The sequence below is a fragment of the Camelus dromedarius genome, chromosome 4 (genome assembly GCF_036321535.1).
Source record: "Camelus dromedarius isolate mCamDro1 chromosome 4, mCamDro1.pat, whole genome shotgun sequence".
NCBI classification, from domain to species: domain Eukaryota; kingdom Metazoa; phylum Chordata; class Mammalia; order Artiodactyla; family Camelidae; genus Camelus; species Camelus dromedarius.
Window position 1 is genome coordinate 16,671,477 of NC_087439.1, and position 19,607 is coordinate 16,691,083.

Genomic DNA, 19,607 nt, shown 5'->3' on the forward strand with positions numbered 1-19,607 from the left:
GGGCTGAACAGCCCTGGGTCAAGAAGAGGCCTCGATTTCTGGGGTGATGTTTATTGTTATCAGAGAGAAGACAATACTTGCCGTGAAGATGCGGCTACTTGGCCCACTCCTGCTGGGGGAAGCAAACGCGTAGTCGCTGGTCTTTCTCTTGGGGTCTTTACTCCCTACATTGAACCATATTTTTCATTTCAATTGCACTTAACCTATCACTTTCTTCTTTAAAGGGGTGACTTATCAAGTAAAATCATCAACATCAAGGAATACTGTAGCATTACCGGGGTATACACATACACACATACACACACACACTCACACACACACACATACTCCAACTCTCCCCTGTGTCACGTCCCAAAAGCATGTGTAACCAAGGTCCTGTAACTAAGGACCACAAACTCACATCTCCCATTTGGAGCTTTTTTTTTTTTTTTTCAGGATTTGGACTGTGAGGTTTTTTTGTTTTTGTTTTTTTGTTTTTGTTTTTTTCATTCTGTGGTTTCTCCAGCATAAAAATTTTAAAACCTGTTGCAAGGAAGCTATAATTTCTACTCAACACTTCATGATTCGATTATGTAAGATGAAAAAAATGTAATGAAGTTAATAGTACCTTATTCTTGCAGTACATGCTAAGGAATTTTTTTTCCCTGTAAAATCTGAAAGTGGAAATTACCTCTGGGCCTTCTAACTCTCCAAATTACAGGTCATAATCATTACGGTGGTGGAATTTCAAGACTTCAGAGTTTAGTATATTTCTCTTTCCTCTGTTCAGTTTTCCAAAGGCTCTTTTCTTACTGGGTTATTATTACAGAATGAAAGACAAGGACCCGAAGTGACAGGTAGGAAACCTCACTTCTACTCTTGGTTATACCCTAGTTGTGCCACCTCAGGAAAAGTGTTTAACCTTGCTGATTATTATCAATTTTTTCTGCAAAGTGAGGGGACCAGATAATCCACTCCCAATTTAGCAATCTACGGTATTAAAATAACACAGAATAGAATAAAATTAAGTAAAATAATTATGCCTTGGGAATGAAGAGTGTGTAATATGATGTCAGGTGTTTCTCTTTTTTTCTTTTTTTTTTTTCCTTGTATTTCACAACAACCTTGATGGAGAATTAGCCCTGTGTGCTTCTTGTCTAGTTATTTGTGTGGTTTCAGCATGGAGCCAAAGAGGAGGGCAAGGTCTTGGGTTCAAGTCCTTTAGGGGCCAGTTGGCTTTGATCTCATCCCCTATCTCTCTTTCTGACAATCACAGTAAAATTTACTCAAGGGCCTTTCACTGGGTCTCAACACAAATCTTGCCGTCATTGTCCCAGGGGCAGCATCTTATATGAGGAAAGAATGTAACAGTAAATCAGAGGGTGAAATCATAGCCACAGGGCTGAAGTAGTAGACTGATGAACAGCATTAAGCATCCCCGTACAGTGGGACATAGTCGTAGGAGAGCACATTCTTTTTCAGGATTTTCCCAATATGCACTTGCTGATGTCACACGCAATGTGCCTCTAGGACATAAGGACGACATTTTACTAGTGTAAAAGCTCTCCTAAGCATCATTTAGAGAGATTTAACGGGATGACGTTTCACAGGTGGTGTCAAGCAACACGTTCTCATTTTCACAATGTTCTTTTAAGCTGTAAGTCAAGAAATAGATTCAAAGCCCCCACAAGACTCAGGGGACATGTCATTGGGGACCAGCAAGCTTGGTCTAGGGTTTTCAGCTAGCACAGGTAATAGGATGGGCTTTGATTGATGCTCACAGTCAAATCTGTCCCTGAGGCAAATTTAAATGCAGGCAAGAATTCCATTGAAATTTCTCTGATTTTCAGGTGCCCAATGCCCTGGGGATAATCCACCTCCCGTCCCCCACCTGCCCCAGCCCAACCCTGCAGGCCAGCACTCTGTGCTCTTCATCCTTTTGTTTCCCAACTCCCTCATCAAAATTCTGCTCAACTGGCTGACATCTGGGGATGATGCAAGACCTTTTATTAATGAGGACTACTGCGAACGGTTGAAAGACAACAGCGGAGCACGCTTGTTTTTCTAGGGTCTTTGCATCTTCTCCGGGACGTAAGGCAGAATTGAGGGCTCTAGGAATTAATCAGCAAGGACGACACTTTTGAGTTAAGGGAATCCATCTTGTGCTGTTCCTCTCATACAACACGAGCACCCTTGTCCCCGGCGACGCATAAGACAGACCCTACTGGCAGGTTGATATGTAAGAAGTATTTTCTCTGGCAAAGAAAAAAAGGAGAGGCTGAGAAATTATCTTTTTATTCTAAATTTCCCCAGAAGTTGCAAAGGGTATAGACACATAACAGACACACACACACACACACACACACACACACACACACGTGAACATGTGCACACATGTACTATTTTCACCACACTCAACCTGGAGATAGAAAGACCTCAGAGATGAGAAGACGATCCTACTGCTGGGAGAAGTATTTAAAATCCTATAAGAGTTCTTAGCCTCTGAAGGTATGTTGCTCTGTGCACAGCCCAGAGACACGGAAGTTGACTCTAAAAATAAGTGAAGAACTAGACACAGAACTTCAGTGTAATTATTTCCTCAATTCCCAGAAACTCACATTTAGGAACAGTCTGTGATGTGAAGCCTCAGCAGTCTTGGGGTAAATAGCTAATCTAGACACTGACAAAGCCAGACCTACAGCAGCAGAGTTGGAAAAGGACTACTGATAAATCAATTCCACAGATATTGTATTGGACACCTCTTCTGACTCCAACTCTGAGCCAGGTGCAAGGCGTACACAAATGAATAAAACACGTCCCAAAACAACATGCAAAAGAAGGAACTAAGCTACATCTCTATTTCAGTGGATGACCAAAAGAGAAAGGAGTTCCTTGCTTCATTTGATGTCTGGCTCAGCTCATATGCATCATTGAATAGGTGACCCACACGTCTGAGCTCAGAGACTGTGAAAGAATGGCCAACCTTCAGAAATCAGTGACTTAGTCCATCTCCTTTGACTGACCAGGTACTCATATGCGAACGCAAACCCAACCAAGTTGTTTAATGAAAAGAGGCATTAAAACTTTTACAAAGAGTTTATGGATCATTGAACATATTTTACATACCTAGGAAGATCTCAGAGATTTTCTTCACTCTTCAATATTTGAAACTCTACTGAATTCTTGTTCAACTTACTACCAAAGTGAAGATAAATGGGTGATGGAACACTATATATAGGCTTGGCACTTGGCATCAGCTGTACAGTAGTGTTTTTGTATAGGTTAAAATCTACTTCAGCTGGAATTAATGTAATTATATATAATGTTGACAGATTATGACATTTGCCTATTAGGACGCTATACAAACATTCCAATAATTGGCTGGCTTTTGACTTTGTGAAAAATAAGTGAAATAAAATCTCTGGGGATATTGCTAATGGGGTAACTGGAATCAAGGTTTCAAAAGCACAGGACCAGGTTCAGGAAGTAACAGTCAAAGAATAATGCATTTTAAGCCAAAACATATAGAGGGGTAAATGAATATTTAGTACTTACCACAAGACTGCTATCTAGAGACAGCCTTTTTCCAAAGTCTCTTTTCTCAAGCTGTCTCTTTCCCTCCATGGGTGAAGTTATTTATTTTCCTTTGTGATTTATAAGAATTCCCCTTCTGTTTCCAGGGTCACTGCAAAAAGCGAACATGTGTTTTACTGAGTGAACAGTGTTTAGACCCTTGTTTTTAACTTTCTAACCAGGAACAAGGGTCGAAGCCCAAATACCCAAATCATAAGCTGAGAACTGGGCTCTCTTAATCCAACCAGTTGCCAATATCAGAGACGCCTTTATGGAGGCCCCTGTGTTTTCACAGGTTTTGTAATGGAGTTGGGGAATGGGTTTGCAGGTCGAATCAGCAGACTGTGGAAAAAAGCAAACAGTCCATTTCATGCCACGATTGCTTCACACCCGACCTCTCGCCATCCGGCAGGATCATTCTGTTACTGTGCACATAATGCTGTCTGCAAATGCCATGAGATCAAACCGGCAGAGCCATGCTCCATATCCAAGAGCCGTTGAGTCCGAGACCCAATGCGGGGAAACTGACATATGCATGTTACTGTCAATATTTAACTTAAAAAATACTTCATTTAAACATATTTGAGGAATCTGATAAGATGCCTTGCCTTTGGGACAGGTTGATAAATGGTGATGACATCATTATTGTCAATGAACATTGGAGCCCCCACTGCATGTCATCAAATCAGAGAGTGGAGGAGGAGGGTACAGCTCAGTGGTAGAGTGCATGCTTAGCATGCATGAAGTCCTGGGTTCAATCCCCAGTACCTCCATTAAAATAATTAATTAATTAATTAATTAATTAACTAATTAACCTAATTACCTTCCCCACTCTGGGAAAAAAAAATCAGATAGAGTTAACCCCTGCACTCCAATGAGACTGCTTATTCTAGAATGATCTAGAATAATTCAGTATTCTGGTTAGTATGGATGTATCACATGTATTAAGCACTGGCTTAGTTTTCACCAAGATGTAAAACACTTGAAATAAAAAAAAAATAGGTTTAGCACAGGGAACTATGTTCAATATCTTGTAGTAACCTATAATGAAAAAGAATATGAAAATGAATATATTTGTGTATATGTATGACTGAAATATTATGCTTTACATCAGAAATTGACACAACATTGAAAACTGACTATACTTCAATTTTTAAAAAGGAAGGAAAAAAAAAAAGAAATAGGTTTGAACCCAGGCTTTCCTATCCACTAGCCAAGTGACCTGGGACAAGTCATTTAGGCTCTCTGAAGCTCATCTTTCTCAACAGCAAAAACATAACAATGGCAATGAAATTACGTTCGTGAAATGGTTTAAAGGCAATAAATTACAGCTCACATGTAAGTTATAATTATGCACAGATTACATTAAAAACCAGTTAACCTTAAATACAAGTCGACATAATTTAATATGTCTTTGATGATTCAGAAGGTACTGTGAGGTACAAAAATTGCTCATAATCAGAACAAAACACATTTTATATCAGCCATTGTACTGCTGATATAGAAGAGGTGAACTTAATAAAATACTGTACCAGTTTCTAATAAAATTGAGAAGAAATAGTTTTTAGAATTATCTCAATTGCTCCAAATTTAACGAGGATGCAACAGAGTCGACCTCACAGCCCGCACACAGTATGTGGCTGCCTTCTCTTGGTTTCCTCCGCCAGGAAGAGGGTTGAGACAGCTGTACCCCAGGCAGGGTCTGCCCAAGTTACAGTCAATTGCAGGAAACTGCTGGGCTTCTTTTCCAGTATAGGGACCCTCCTCCATCTTAGTCATTCCATCTCTCACCTTTAGGAATACTCATTTTAATTCATTACTGGTTCACTCAGAGACTCCTAGTCCATTCTGAATTCAGGATAAAATCCAATTTTTGCAACATCATGTTTGTCTACTTCCTGCCAACCAGTCTTTTACCATCCCCCTCACACACTAAGCACATTCCTGAGACCACGCATTTGATCATACTTTTCACCTCCATCTGGTCTAATCCTCCCTTTGCCCCGGTGCCTGGCTCTAGTCCCACCCTCTTCACAAGACCTTCTTAGTTACTCCATTTGGCAATGATTCATTCCTTTTGCTCCCAAGTTTCATAGAAGTCCTGAGGGACTTTCCTTATTAATCACTATCATCACCTGAGACAGTTCTTTACATACAGTAAGTTCTGAATATTTGCTTGTCAGTAAAATTTTTCAGAACAAAAGTAGTTCTACGACGATACTTTAGGTAAAACCATTAGTCAACTGAGATTTGTTTGAGGGAGCTTATCTTACCTGCTTTCAGCTGTTCCCACCCACTTTGCAGGCCCATCCGCATCTCAGTGACTGTATGCGCTCGTAGCTCAGAATACTTTGTGTAATGATGAATCCAGCTACCGAGACTACTCAGGCCCTGAGACTTCCCCTCCATCAAAAAACATGCCCTCCTAAGTCTTGTTCCAAAGAGCTTTAAGGTTGGGTAAGTCACAACCGATAATACTTTGGCATTTAGCACATATTTATTAAGTGCCTAATGAAGGGAGGACTTAGTACTTTGGTGTTGGTGACAAAGTCACATACAAATGAAACCAAGTCCCTGCCTTTGTGGAAATTATATTCTGTGGTAGGATATAGAGCATAAACAAGCAAACCACTCCAAAATGTGATATGCAGTTGCTACAAAGGAACAACCCCCAGTTGGTGTAACAGAGGGTCAAGTATGTGGAAGGGGAGAAAATTTAAGCTAGAATGGTAAGGGTAGGAGACAGCCATGTAAAAACATGGGTAAAGAGCATTATAGGTAGAGGGACCAGTCTTTCAACTGGGAAGGAGCTGGGAAAGAGGTTTGTGTGCCCCTGGACAGGGGACCAGTTTCTTAGGAACAAAGAGCTAGGGAGAGAGTGTGTGGGGAAAGTTCTGAGATAGAAGCGACACCTAGATCATGCACAGTCTTGGAGGCCAAGCTCACTTGTTTGTTCTAAACACAGTGGTTAAATCTTAGGGTTGATTCTCTGCATCTTACTCGCTGATCATGGTAAACAAATCATTTAACCTATTTAAGCTTCAGCTGATTCATCTATGAAAGGATATTAACAATAGGACCTTCTTCATAGTAGGGTTGTTGTGATGATTAATGTGATGATCCACTTAAAGATCACGCAGTAGGCAAGCTTTCAATGTTAGATATACTGATTATCCCTTCTGGTAAATATGATTAAACTCATTAAGCAGCAGCTCTAGAGACTGGATTTCATGGTGCATAATAGGCTTAGCGAGGCTGTTGTTTTGAGAAACAGAGATGTTTTTGACAGTTCTCAGTCTAGTCTGCTATGTAGAAGGCTGACTGAACAGCTTTATCTGGTCAATTTCTTTTCATACTATATGATGCTAATTATTACAGGCAGAGATTGACATTCAAAAACACTTAGCAACTGATATGCCACAGATACTGACCGATCGGAAGGACATAGTCAATGAAAACAAGCAGTGCAGCTGCAGCAATGCACCCTGGCCAGTTACCAGCCTAAGTGCATGTACTACCTCCAACTTCAAGACCTTGAAAATGTGTGAATTAAATCATAAAACAATCATGGACAGGATCGAAGTAAGTTATCCAAGAGGAGCAAAGCAAGGCCATCCAAAAGGAAAAAAAAATGGCAGGCAGGACAGGTCAATATGGAAAGAAGAGGGGCCCACAAAGGCAAAGCCAGGAAGGCTGATACTCTCCGCTGCCGGGGCTGTGGGGAAAGCACATGTCCTCACATACATAAACCCTGCAAGGGCCGCGGGTCTAGAGGGAAAATGAGTATGTCGGATCCCAAAGACACTCTGATATGAAACTCGCCATTCATACCACCCACCAAACTCCCTTGCTCAGAGACCACCGTCATCAAGCAGCCTTCTGATTGTATTTGAGTCCCATGTAGTTTTATTTACAGAAGAAGAATGTGTAGATCAGCAAACATAAGTAGGCAATCTTTTGGAAAGTTGCATTTTTAGTACAAATTTCCAATTTGGCATCTGACTGTTTATATTCATCATTTACGTATTTGCTTAGTATATTAGTTTGTGCAGCCATAACAGAATAATACTTTAGACTAGGTGGCTCAAATGACAGAAATTTCTTTTCTTATTGTTCTGGAGGCTGGAAGTTCAAGATCAAGATACTGGCATGGTTGGTTGGTTTCTGGTGAGGCACCTCTTCTTAACTCGCATTTGGCTGCCTTCTCTGTGTATCCACACATGGCCATTTCCTTTGCACACATGCTTCTGGTGTCTCTTCCTTTTCTTATAAGGACACCAGTCTGATTGAATGAGACTCCTTACTCTTAATACTTCATTGAAATTTAATTATATCCTGAAAGGCCCTATCTCCAAATATAGTCACATTTGGGGTTAGGGCTTCAACATATGAATTTTGGGAGAATAACATTTCTGTCTGTAAGAGTTAGTTTCAGTCAGATTTCAAAGGCTGATCACATCTCAGTGTTCAAATAAAACCAAACTTCTGAGTCTTAAAAAACTGAGCAAAAACTCTCTGTGTCAGTGGCTACTCCCAGACTCCATCCCTCCTTGCTGGTTATTTGACTGTTGGATTCCTCTACCACCACCACCCACCCCTGCCTGCCCTGCTACAACTTCTCCATATCACAGGCCTAGAGGTACAAACTACGTTATCGAGACTTCTTAGTCAGTGGATCAGGCTGGATTCTGCCAATAGGAGGCAGAGCGAGATCAGAAGGTAACAGGAAGGGAGAAGGCATTCTGCTTCCAGCCCCAGACATGCAGGATCAAGAGCAGGGGACTACAGGCTCCAGGAAGTTCTGTGATTCCTCCAACCACTCATTCTAAGAAAGGGCAGTAGCTGCTTCCCAGTCTTTGAGTACCACCACTGGATGCCTTTCGCTCCTGCAGACCTAAAAAGCTTCATAACCAATTCCTTGCATTAAATCCCTCTCTGCTTGAAATATCTAGAGTAGTTTCTCTTTTTCAGGGTTGACTGTGATTGATCCGCACACCATAGAGATACCACTGGACAGGCAGCCAGCCTTCTTTGTGCAATTCCCGGCTTCCTTCATGTGAGCCTTCTTAAATATCGGCATTGAATTAAAAATTCGACTAGGCATTTTGCTCCTGGAGAGCAGGAACGGTATTTTATATTTGACGTTCTCCTCGGTAGTATAATGCCTGATGTATAGCAACATGGCAGACACTCGATGAGCTTTTCTTGTCTGCATGAATCACTGAGTGCATGGACGTGTACAGCTGTCTTCATGAACACATAAAGAGCAGGGCGGCAATGTAACATCGCTAAAGCAAAGAAATGCTACGCACATTTGTAACACTGAAATCACTTTCTTAGACAAATACAATGACACATCCAAGCCTCAAAGAAAACATTTTATCATGATTTTAAAACTATTGTCAACCTAAACCTTACTGCTTGGGTCCTTCCTGGACTTAACAAAGTACCGTAATCCAGCTGTGTTCTTATCTTTTCTATGGCTTCTCACAACTCTGGTTATAAAGAGCATGCATCTGCCTCCTAGTGATGGGCTAAATGCCTCTCCTGCCCTCCATGGGGAGGAAAATGGTCAGAGTGTTTAAGGAAGACAGGATATTAAGCATCTTTTTCTGCCTGATGGTCACTGATAGTGATTTTCCCTCACACACACCTCTTTCTAGCTGATTAAAATACTATTTCTTGGATCAGTAGAAATCTGAGTTGACCTTAATAAAGTCTCTTTAATTTTCCTCACAGATAGTAATGGCCTTTCAGAGCCAGGGAGACCCTTTAATATTCCTAAAGAGGTCCATATTTTCTTTTTTCTGTTAGATTTTAACAGATCGCATAGTTTTCAAGGGACAATAACCAAACATCACCATTAAGTAAACCTCAAAGGCGTATTTCCTCACATGCAGGGACACACTCTCATACATACACACACACACACACACACACACACACACACACACACACACTCATCCACTCACACACATTCTGAGAATGGTTTTCTCCATTTCAATTTCTGCCTCTCTGACTCCCCAATCCCCACCTCTGCTTTGAAATGTTAATGTTGGTGCGGAAAGAAATGGAGGAAAATGGTGGAACCAAAAGGCACTGGAAGCTCTGGCTCCCAGCCCTCTTTGCCATGTAGATTTGAGCATGGTCCCTAACTTCCGCGAGTTTGCATTTCCTAATCTCGTCTCCCCAAGTTACTGTCAGGTTCCAATGCAATAACACATGAAAGACCCTTCCACATTTAGATTCAAGATATTTTTCAGGCTCCGTTAAGCAACAAACAATGTAAAATATGATTGCGTGCCGCCTAATAGCATCCAAAGAAAAAAGATTGTGTCAAACTCATTGGCATCTCCCTTGAGCACCCAGCACACTGGCTCCTACATGATATAAAGATACAAAGAATAATTTCAGAGTTGAAATAGATGCTGAAGACAAATTAGAAGGGCAAAGACAAATCTGCTGACCAGGGAGGTCAGTAAATCTCCACTTGCTTGCTCCTTAGAATCCCTTGGGGAGTCTGTAAAACATACCAATGCCCAGACCACACCCCAGACATGTGAAATGTCTAGGTGCACGGGCACCAGTACCTGAGCATGGGGACAGCAGCCAGAGTGGCAACTGCTGGTTAAAGCAGTGATTTTCAAACTTTGCTGCATATTAGAGTCACCTGGGGAGTCACCAAAGTGCATCCCCAGGCCGCATAAATCATGACTGGATCGCCAAGGGTGGGACCCATTCATCATCCTTTTAAGATCCCTGAATGACTCCAACACACAGCCAGTGAAGCATGGGTTTGAGAGGGAGAAGGTACTGCCCTTTCTGATCTCCTTCCCTTTCTCAAGGGCTGAGGGACGCACAGTTGCTGGCAGCAATAATTGCCTTTCTTTAGCCAGTGCAACAAGCGATTTTTAATTTGCAAGCCCAGGCCCTGAAGATGAGAAACATTAAATACAAACAATTTGGATCCACACTTTTCCCCCATCCCCACTCTCTCAGGTTCGCTAATCATCCTACTTAAACTGGTCTTTTGCTTTGTGGAGGAAATAATGTTGACTCAAGCCAGAAATATCAAATCTAGATTCCAAATTAATGTGCAAATATCTTAGAAACTCAGGGTGAGGCTATCACTTAGAAAAGGAGGGAAAGAACCTCCTGTATGAAGGACAAGACTAGAAAATCTTGACACAATTGCTCCCAAACCTGCTCACTCCTTTCTCCCCGCTGTTCTCCACAAGCACCTTGCTCTCAGTCCAAGTGCAAGCAGCAGGAGGGAAAACTTACAAATCCGTAAGATTTGCGTATAGCTACCAAACAGAACATTTGAAACTCCTGTCAACTTTGTACTGAAATCTTTTCATCCTGATTAAGTCTACACAAAGGAAAGCAATCGGTTTTCCTTATAAACACATACACACAACAGTTTCCTTTTGGAAGATGTATCGGCTCAATTAACTTTCTGCTATTTACACATCCATTCAGGAGTTATACGGATAAGGGTGTGTGTGCGCATGTGCACATGTGCATTGTACGTGAGTGAGTGCATGTGTGTGTAGGCTTGTGCACTTTGACTAAACAGAAGACTGGTGTCTCTGTTCTACACATAAGTATAAAAAAAAACCAGATTATGTGACTTTCAACCATAAGATGTCTATTTAAATCTTAACAGCACCCTGAAATTGATTTAGAAGAAGACTGAATGCTAACAGACTTCCCAAATGTGGTATCCCATCCTTGCCAGATAAATTGGTGGCTGGAAACTCTCTCTAAGGGACGTGACAACAGGTTTTTTCTTTGAAGTGGAGGCAAATTTTGCATAATGATTAAAACTGGTTTTTTCAAATTGTTTTATTGAGGTTTAGTTGATTCACAATATTATATTTGTTTCAAGTGTATAACAGTGATTCAAATATTTTATAGATTATCCTCCATTTATAGTTATTGTCAAATATTGGCTATATTCCCTGTGTTGTACAGTACAGCCTTGTAGCTTACTTATTTTATAGCTAGTTTGTACCTCTTAATTCCTTACACCTATCGTGACCCTCTCCGCTTCCCTCTCCCCACTGGTAACCACTAGTTTGTTCTCTAGGTCTGTAAGTCTATTTCTGTTTTGTTATATTTACTAGTTTGCTGTATTTTTTAGATTCCACATATAGGTGATAACATACAGTATTTGCCTTTTTCTATCTGATTTATTTCACAAAGCATAATGGTTTCATGAGCTCATATTTATTAAACTTCTCATCCTAGAAGCTAGCCGGTAACTTATAGTTGATGATTTAAATGCTGGACAGACTCCAAAGAAACACTGTCCCATGGCCTCCTCCTCCGATAACTGGCACCTCCAACACAGGGAACTAGGGATACAGTGAAATCTGAGTCTGGAAATCTTGGTCATGGTTCAATATGCAGCTTCAGGAAAGAGGAACAGTTTAAAGAATCGATGTTAATGTGAACTAAGGTCCTTAGGAACGAAGGACAGGGAAAGCTCTTGGAACCTCTAAAATGTTCAAAATTCAGTAATTTCCAACCCCTGTTATTTAAATCTTTAAAAAATCAAGATATAAATCACATCCCGTAAGATTCACCCTTTTCAAATGCACAATTCAATGTTAACTCTTTCTACCACCTAGTATTTACTTATTTGTGACAGAAACTAGGGGTTTGCTGGAGAACTGCAGAGAAATTCCCTCATCACTGCTTGAGCTGCATCAATTTTGACTGTCCCATGTCATCATCATCTTGGGTAGCAGCATCCAGGACAGTCCTGAGTTCAAATTCTCTAAGTAAAAGGTTCTGTGACCTTGAGCAATTTCTGTGACCTTGGACAATTTTTCACAGCTCTTGGCCTCCATTTCGTCGTGGGTAAAATTAAGATAATCATAACAGCTGTCATCTTAACAAGATTGCTCTCCGGTTTAAAATGATGCCTGTTTTAAAATCCTGGAGTAGATCTCCAATAACTGTTAGGAGTAATGCAACAGAATTCCTTTCATTCAGAATTCAGTAATATTTATTTATTCCATGTCTGTTTGTCCCTGTCCCTATGTCAGGCCTTGAAGAGAGAAAGAAAGACAGAGAGAAGAAAGAAGGAAAAGGGAATGGAAAAGAAGGGGGAGGGGAGGGGGAGAGGGAAGAGAGAGGGCAGAGGTGGAGAAGGAGGAGGAGGAAAGAGAGCAAGAACAAAAAGGAAAGAAAAATTAAGGATGGAAGGAAGATGTCAAGTACATATCTTCAAATAAATCTAAGAAGGCAAGATTTTTGTATCAATATTAGAAAGTAAGGTTAAAAAATGTGAATGAATAAGTGAATGGTTTCAGTGCAAAGATTCACTTTTGGTTGGGATAATCCCGGAAAACTTGCCTTTATTATCATTTGAAGTATCGCCAGCTAATTTCCAGATGCAAACCATCGCTGTATTTTTACAGTGTATGAACTAAAAACCAAGAGACAGAATGGCAGGGGCTTGGACCAGGATAAGCATCTCAGCTCTAGCTGCTCTCCTGGAACCATCTGTCGTTTCTCTCCCAGTCTTTCTCTGTAAAGATTTCCCCCACTTTTTAATTCACTCCTCGGCCACTTCTCCATTTATCGCTTTAAGAAAGGCTTGTAGTTCATTATGTGAAATGTCTTCACGTTGCCCATAAACTCTTAAGGGGAAAGCCAGTGTAGAAATGAAACAGATAAATAACTTTTAAAAATAAATAGAGTGTGCATATAACCCCAGTGGATTGGAAGACTATTTCGGTAAGTGACTAGGGAAAAGAATTTCCACAATGTCATCTGCTAACGCTAATGAGTTAATTAAATTAGAAAAATTCCACTGCCAAAAGCAAAAACATCCAATACGTGGGATGCTGGGGGAATTATAGACCTGCCACTAAATGCACTCTGCTGAAGCTTTTTTTTTTTTTTTTCCTTCGAGAAGGCCATGGAGAGCTACACTTAAAAAACCATCCAATTTCAAGAGAGTATTTTCCATCTGGGGCCAGTTGGGTAGAGTATGCTCTACACTCTGCCAGGCCTGCTGAGAGGCAACGTGACTTGTTAAGAAAACAGTTTATGAAAAGCAATGTTTTGGGAGGATCCAACAAAAGGTTTTAGTAGGATGTCCGCATACATTGCTAAACTTACTATTTCCATTAAATTCCTTTGCACACAAGTGAAAAACCAGAATGATTCAGGGAATGGATATAGTAAAATAGATCAGAAGCCAATGCAGTTTTGCTAAGGCTTTAGCTGGTAATTAGAATATTCCTCACTACCTGGAAGCTCTTTTCACTTTATTTACTCTTTTTTCTTTTTTAACCTGCTTCCACAACTCCCCTGCCCCCAAAAATCCTGATGGGGAAAAAAATGCTAAAAACCTAGTAAATCAAAAATAAGGGATTAAAAAACCATCAGCAGGCTGAAAACAACAGAAAGAATTCTTAATAAACCAAAAACATAGAATATGACATTAAACACGTCCTAAGTCATAATAGGTGCCAAAATGAAAAATACGAGAAATATCTCAAAGATGTTCATCTTCTGTGATTCAGTGTTTAATTAAATTGAGTGCTATTAACTTGTGGGGAGGGAAGTGAGCTAAAATCTCTTTAAAAGTTAAACACTTGACGACCACCCACATAAACTGATAGCTAAAAAGAGTCAAGATTAGGTTTTGCTTTTGTGTGCATGTGTATATTTCTCTATGCTAGGTAAATATATGTATATGTGCTATATACACACCTATATTTGTATATATGGTCATTTTTTTCTCTTCTTATCATTTCTCCCTAGCTATAGATAATAACATCAAAACTTCTCATTCTTTGGGCTTTTTTTTTTTTTCCAATGTGACGGGTTGTTTCTTTTTATTTGGGCTTGGAAGGCTCTGGAATAAGAGAAGTTGTATGGACCAGCAGATAAATCAGTGCTTCTCAAATTCAAGAGTAAGAATCACTGGTGGGTCTCATTAAAATGCTGATTCTGGTTCAGTGGGTCTTGGTAAAGCCTGAGATTCTGCATTTCTAATAAGCTGATGCTTCTGGTCTGTGGATGGCACTTTGACAGTAAAAGATCTGAAACGTAGAGAATTTAATCTGTGTACATGTAAGAGTGAAATTTTAAGGATTTTCTCCCAAAGCTATGCTCATCCAGCTAGATGTTATGATGACTTAGTTCTTGACATAATCTAAGGCACTTCATGGACTACAGTGTCGCTCATGTACAGTGATTCTTGTGTTAACTTCTGCTCACACTTGGAATCCCAGATCTTGAGATTTAAATGCCTTCTTCTGGGTCCTCTCTTCACCAACCCACCAGTACAGTCACTGCCTCTAAAATAAACCTAACAAGTGTATTTAGAAATTTTTAGTAATTTCTTGAATCTACCAGTGACAAAGGCTCACATTGCCTTATTTCTTTCTTTGGTCCTATTGGTTTGGTTAGGAGAGCAAATTGATAGTGGGGACTTTTGTTCCTTACTGCAGTGGAGTTAGCTGTCATTTTTCAGTGGAGTCAGTTGTCATTTTTCACCAGCGAGGACGAGACTGGTCACTTTGTGCCTACCAATCACCAAGTTGAGGACATGTCTATACATTCCTGGATCCCAATGGTGCTTTAAAAAGTCTCACTTTTAATTAAAAAAATAAACAAACCCCCCAAATACATAAAGTAACAAATATTCATGTACCCACCACACATATTTAACAAAGCTAATATCTTGCCACATTTACTTTAATTAATCTTTTCTTTAAAAAATAAAGAAATAAACATTATAAATACAGTCACTGCCCCGTTAGCCACTGTCCTGTGGTAGGGAAGCTCCTTCTGTGCATGAATTATACTTTCACTATGTGTCTGTGTACCAAGAATGATACCCAGCACTGTTTAATGTGCTTTTTTAAAGATTATATATATATGTTATCATGCTTTCTGTATTCAGTATTGACTTTTGTTTTTCACCTAACATGACTGCAATTTTTTCCCACATAACATTATGACATCAAGATTTATCCATATTGATAAAAGGAGTTCTCATTCATTTAAAATATTTTAAGAATCTTATGAAATGGATTTGATGACAGTTTACCTACCCAATTGCCAAAAAAACAGACATTTAAGTTGTTTACAGTGTTTTGCCATTCACATTATAAACAATGCTGCTATGAACATTTTTGTTCATGCATCCTACTAAACAAAGGCACAAAAGTTTCTCTCTCACAGAGAACTGACTGGGTCATAGGTTACGTACATGTTCATTTACCAGGCAGTACCAAATTGCCCTCCCAAAACAGTTTTACTGTAGTAATTTATGCTTATGGAAGCAATGTTAAAATCTCTGTTTTCCTCTGGCTTTTTTACCGTATGATACAGCAATCTCACTTCTGGGTATATAGCCAAATGAAATGAAATCACTATCTTGAAGAAATATCTACACTCCTATGTTTATTCCAGCTATTATTCACAATAGCCAAGACACGGAAACAACCTAAGTGTCCACTGATGGATGAACAGATAAAAAAGATATAGATGGATAGATAGATAGATAGATAGATAGATAGATAGATAGATAGATAGATATCTGATGGAATATTATTCAGCCATAAAAAGAAGGAAATTCAGCTGTTTGTGACAACATGAATATACCTTTAGCATTATGCTAAATGAAATACATCAGACAGAGAAAGACTGTATGATATCACTTATATGTGGAATCTATAAAAGCCAAACTCATAGAAGCAGAGTGCACAATGATGGTCAACAAGGTCTGTGGGGTGGGGGAAATGGGGAGATGTTGGTCAAAGGGTACAAGCTTCCAGTTTTACGGTGAATAAATTTGGAGGATCTAATATAAAGCATGGTGACCATAGTTAATCCACAGTATACTTGAAGGTTGCTAGATCGTAAATATTAAATGTTCTCACCACACACACACAGAAAATGGTAATTACATAAGGTAATGGAGGTGTAACTAGCCTTATTGTGGTAATCATTTACACACCATCACATTGTACACATGAAACTTACACAATGGCATAGGTCAACTCTATCTCAGTAACACTGAGGAAAAAAGAAATGCTTGGTGATCTTTGTAACTGGATTACATAGCTGCCTGAGCAGATGGATGGAAGGCAGTGTGTCTACTCTACTTGATTACCATTTTCTATATACATTTACTCAAAGATCTTTGTATTAGAAAGAGCTACATCTGATAGGAAAATATTAGGCCAGGAATTATTCTTTCAAGAGTCTTGAGTCCTCCCTCTATTTCAGTGGATTTTCAAACTTTTTTCAGTTTTGTGTCACCTCCCCAACCCCCTTTACATTTTTTTCCTATTTTTATTTATAATTTTTAAGTCTTCCTTATTAATATTTTCTCCTAATTACTCCCATTCCCCCATGAAATTGTAATACCACAGACACACTGCATATCTGCTTCTGTACTATGACCCTTTTGGGGAACACAACCCATTTTGATTTTTAAATTTTTGGTCCAAAGAACTAGTTTTTGTCCCCATTGAGAACGTTTCAATCTAAAGATGTAAAATACTTAAAGGATTCTCAATTTCCTTTTTGGGGAAAGTCAACTTGGTTCTCTTACGTAATCAGTAAGACTTAATGACTCTTGACCAATACAAGGTGGCCATAGTGACAATGAGTTCTGAATTATTTCACTAGGTGCCCACTCATTTGATGAAGTAACTTATGGGAAAAGTGAGAAACTGTGTCCATCTGGGTAGTGCACAGCTTGTCCAAAAAGGGAAGCCAAAACCACCACGCAAGTTTACCAAACCCTTCAATTTTTCATGAGAAGCCAGAAATTCAGATGTTTATGTAAAATCCCTCAATTTAAAAATAATATCACTTAGATTTAAAAAATATATTTCACAACCCAAATAAAATACATCTCTGAGAAATGTGCGGTCTATAAACTACAAGTGTGCAAACTGTGATTATATGCATTCTCACAAACCCCCCTCCTCCTCTAAAATTTGATAATTAAAAAAAAAATTTTGAATGAATATAAAACTCCAATAAGATTGTGATCTTAAATACTAATGCAAAAAACTAAGGACAACAATGTGGAGGGATTTAATTTCCCACAACCTGTCTTTGTAAATAGAGGAAATCCAAACTTTCTGTTTAAAGATAAATTTTTCTCCTTCTATGTGAAGTCAAAATGTGGAAGCAATTATCATAAGTTATAGAATAAGCCCTGAAAGCATAAAGATCTTTTCTCCTTACTTTAAAATTAAAATACTACTAGGGTTACTGAATAATTTTTAGATATTGATGTATGCCATTACAGCACAAGATCTAAAAGTCTTTCCTTCAAAGACAGTTTATATATTTCCTTAATTTAACAGATTCTTAAAGGTATGTGAGTGTATACTTTTGTAATCTTCTGGTTGTCTTTGCTTTTTTCTCCCTTGTTAGTTTTAGAATTTCTGCCTCATCAACACAAAAAATAATTAAGGTCATGTGAATAATTTGATAGGTCACACGAATTAAATCACCTGAATTACAACCACATCTACACCTCATATTTTGTGTAGATAGTTTCTGTGGCAGTTAGCAAATCTTGATACATTTTGGAAATTCAAATTTAAGGTTCTATTACTAACTACCTACATATCTTCAACAAATTAAAATCTCTAGTCCTCAGTTTCCTCATCTCACACATAAAAGAAAATAAGTGATCTCTAAGGTCCCTTTTGGCCCTAAAATATGTTGATCTGCAAAGCAATTTAAATAGATTCAAATCTTTAATTTTTAAATTCATTGCATCTCTTCACTTACAGCTTTATTGAGATGCAATTCATTTATCATAATATTGACCCATTTAAAGTGTATATAGCTCAGTGGCTTTCAGTAAATTCACAGAATTTAGCAACCATCACCACAATCTAATTTTAGAAAGTTTCCAACATTCCAAAAAGAAACCACGTGCACACCAGTGGTGCTTTCCCATGCCCTCTCCCCCGTGTAGTTGCAGACAACCACTACATCTACATTCTGTCTCCATGGATGTTTATTCTGGACATTTCACACAACTGAAACCATGATGAGGGGTCCTGGCAACTGACTTCTTCCACTTAGCATAATGTTTTTGAGAACCACCCATGTTACAACATGTATCAGTACTTTATTTCTCTTTATGGTTTAATAATACTTCATTGTATGAATTACATTTATCCATTTTTCAGTTACTGGACATTTAGATTGTTTCCACATTTTTGCTATGAACATTCATGTACAATTTTTTGTATGGATATGTGTTTAAATTTCTCTCAGGAATATACCTAAAAGAGGAATTGCTGGGTTAAATGGAAGCTCTTAGATAATACCTTGAGGAACTGTCAAACTGTTTCCCAAAGTGGCTATACCATTTTACCTTCTCACCAGCAATGTATTAGAGTTCCAACTTCTCCACAACTTTGCCTACATTTATTATTGTGTATCTTTTTTTTTATTATAGCCACTCTAGTGGGTGTGAAGTACTATCTATCTCATCTAGTTTTGGTTTGATTTTTGTTTCCTTAATGACATAATGTTTAGCATCTCTTCATGTGTTTATTAGCCATTTGTATATCTTCTTTGAATAGGTATCTATTTAGACATTTGCTCATTTTTTTAATTGGGTGATTTGTCACTTCATTGTTTAGTTATAAGAGTTCTTTCTTGTTGTTGTTGTTGTTGTTGTTGTTATTTTGGGGTGGTTGGTAATTAGGTTTATTTATTTATATGTATATTTTTAAATGGAGGTACTGAGGATTGAATCCAGGACCTTGTGCATGCTAAGTATGCATGCTACCACTGAGCTATACCCTCTCCACCCCACCGAGAGTTCTTTCTTTATGCTGGTTACAAGTCCCTTTGTCAGATATACTATTTGTAAATATTTTCTCCCATTTTTGGGGGAGAAAAAAGTGCACTTTTATGATAGTGCCTTTGATGCACAAATATTTTAAATTTGCTGAAGTCCAAGTTATCTATTTTTTATTTTGCTGTTAATGCTTTTGGTATCATTTCTAAGAAACCTACTTCAAACTAAAAAAGGATTT

General features: G+C 38.8%; 1 protein-coding gene across 10 annotated transcripts in view; it reads right to left on the reverse strand.

The window, feature by feature from the left end:
• Nucleotides 1-19,607, reverse strand: part of NCKAP5 (NCK associated protein 5) — a 918,970-nt gene that overhangs the window by 782,525 nt on the left and 116,838 nt on the right. For 8 of the 10 annotated variants that reach the window (XM_064484702.1, XM_064484710.1, XM_064484704.1 and 5 more), the window contains exon 2: nucleotides 3,535-3,664. In XM_064484702.1, coding sequence (XP_064340772.1) covers nucleotides 3,535-3,603 — 69 coding nt within the window. In that variant the 5' untranslated portion in view covers nucleotides 3,604-3,664. Of the gene's footprint in view, nucleotides 1-3,534; nucleotides 3,665-19,607 lie in introns of those variants that run through there. The other 2 variants (XM_064484707.1, XM_064484712.1) reach the window with 2 other exon arrangements.